We start from the raw sequence: 2,358 nt of genomic DNA on the forward strand, positions 1-2,358 counted from the left end.
GGAGGGCTATTAGATCATCCACTATACACAGGGAGCACTGAGGCCCAGAGAGGGTCTGGGATTTGCCTGAGGTCACATAGTGAATCTGTGCCAGGACAGGACCAGAACCCACATGTTCTACCTCCCGGCCAGGCTGCCCACCTCCTCTCCCATTTACTCGGCCAGCGTTGAGCTCATACCTGCCCTCAGGACGGACGTGCACACACCCACGTGTGCTCATAGACAGCACTACAGCCTTTGCTTTTGTGTCACTGCATTTTAATCAACTTCGTGGGCTCCTCCACAACCACTAGCCTGGCCAGTCCTCCACAGCCCTGTGAGGTAGGCAAAGCCAGGGCCAGCATCCCCATTTGCAGGTAGGGAAATCGAAGCCCAGAGGGAAGGGACTGAGCCCAAGGTTGATGCAGAACCCAGGTGTCCTGATTGTTGGTTCAGGGGTTCTTTTCACAGCTGTTTCCACCACCTTGGTCCTGTAGCACCAAGAGCTGGGCCAATTTCTCTGGGGGTTGGGGGGGACAGGAAGGAGAGCTCTCCACCACAGCCCCTCCCAGCAGTCTAGCCCCAGGACTGACCCAGGCTATGTGAGGACTCAGGAAGGTCACCGCCCCCATCCCTGCACCTCCACCCTCAACACTCAGGAATCCCTTCGAAGAACAGCCAGATCGCCATGCCTCGGCTGAGGTTCAAAGTTGCCTCTGTGTGGTCCCTCACCCAAGCAGTATCAGAGGTCAGGGCTCAAGGGGGGGCCTTAAGTGAGCTGGGAGGTGGTGAGGTTGGTAGGTACTCCACCATGGCCCTAGGCGCCTGGTCCACACCACAGAGCTACAAAGTCATTAGAGCTCATTTCACAGATAAGGAAACTGAGGCCCAGCAAACTCATGCAGGTCACTCAAGGTCACAGAACAAATTGATGGAGAAGCAGGACTGGGATCCAGGCATCCAGTCTAGTTCATTCTCCCCCAAACCCCAAGCCAAGCTCCCCACCCTTCAACTGAAGGGCTTTACCCCTCAATTTCCCTATAGATGGGGACGTGACCACAGGCCCCTCCCTGGGGAGGGGCAGGACCAGGCTTCAGTGGGGAAGTACATCAAGGGGGACAGAGAGCCTCACCTCCCCCCTCCATCAGATCCTGTGGGACATCAGTCTGGTGTTGAGTTTACGAAAAAAGGATCGAAGCTTGCAAATCTTGCATTTTTTCTTGCGGCGCCCCCGGGAGAAACTTCGAGCCCTGGCTTCCTCCTCCTCCTCTTCTTCTTCATCACTGGCCCAGGGCCCCCAAGCACCCCCATTAAAGTCAGGATGGGCCCGGGGATTCTCAGCTGGGTAGCGCACAGGGATGGCTGTGCGGTTATAGTCCGCCAGGCGGGCCAGCAAGGCACGGACCACGTCAGGCCGCTGGCCAGCTAGGTCCTCCCGTTCGTAGGGGTCAGCACTGATGTTGAAGAGCCACACAGCCTGGCGGGCACTGGCCATCCGCTCGAGGTTCCACCAGCTGCCTGGGAAGGCAGCCAGTGTCTGTGGCGGGATCCAGTCACCGTAGCCAGGGTCGCCCGTCAGCAGCTTCCATTCGCCCACGCGGATGGCAGCCTGCACAGCGGTGTTCCAGATGCCAAAGCCGCCCTCGAGGGAGCCATGCCTGGCGTGGTTGTAGAGCGGGTCAATGTTGTGCAGGATCTCAGTGCGGGGCGAGGCACGGCCTTCACTGATGGCTGGCCACACGTCATAGCCGTCTAGCCCATCAGCTGCCGAGGCGGTGCCACCCGCCAGACCCACCAGGGTCGGGTACCAGTCAGTGATGTGCACCAGTGCCCGGCTGGTCCGTCGCTTTCGCTTGAGTAGGGGGCTATGGACGAAGCCCAGGCCCCGCACGCCGCCTTCCCAATATGTGCCCTTACGTCCTCGCAGTGGCCAGTTGCTGCCTCCTGAGAAGGTCTGGCCACCATTGTCACTGGAGAAGATGATGACACTGTTGTTGTAGAAACCATAGCGCTTGAGGGCCCAGGTGATATTGCGCACGGCCTCATCCATGCAGGTCACCATGGCTGCGTACTTCCGCCGGGCCACGTTGCCCATGGTGCGGTAGCGGTACAGGTACTCACGAGGGGACTGGAGGGGCGTATGTACTGCCTGGAAGGCCACATAGAGAAAGAGGGGCTGCCGGGGGCTGTGGCTGGCTAGGATGTGGCTGACGCGCTGGGCATAGAGCATGGTGGAGTACTGACCACTGAGCCCCCAGGCTACACTCTCACCCTCGTGCAGGTCAAAGCCGCACACCCCAGGGCCATCGCAGTTGTCATAGGTGTAGTAGTCCACATTGCCTGTGAGTGAGCCCAGGAAGGTGTCAAAGCCTCGGCGGG

At 59.5% G+C, this 2,358-nt stretch overlaps 1 protein-coding gene across 1 annotated transcript in view; it reads right to left on the minus strand.

Annotated features, from left to right (window-relative positions):
* Window positions 1-236: 236 nt before the first annotated feature.
* The window catches only part of ARSI (arylsulfatase family member I), a 6,089-nt gene continuing 3,967 nt past the window's right edge, over window positions 237-2,358 (minus strand). Inside the window, 1 exon segment of the mRNA XM_006906399.3 lies at window positions 237-2,358. This exon segment is cut by the window's right edge and continues 10 nt beyond it. Coding sequence (XP_006906461.1) covers window positions 1,124-2,358 — 1,235 coding nt within the window. The 3' untranslated portion in view covers window positions 237-1,123.

This window comes from Pteropus alecto, unplaced genomic scaffold (assembly GCF_000325575.1).
Source record: "Pteropus alecto unplaced genomic scaffold, ASM32557v1 scaffold40, whole genome shotgun sequence".
Classification (NCBI taxonomy): domain Eukaryota; kingdom Metazoa; phylum Chordata; class Mammalia; order Chiroptera; family Pteropodidae; genus Pteropus; species Pteropus alecto.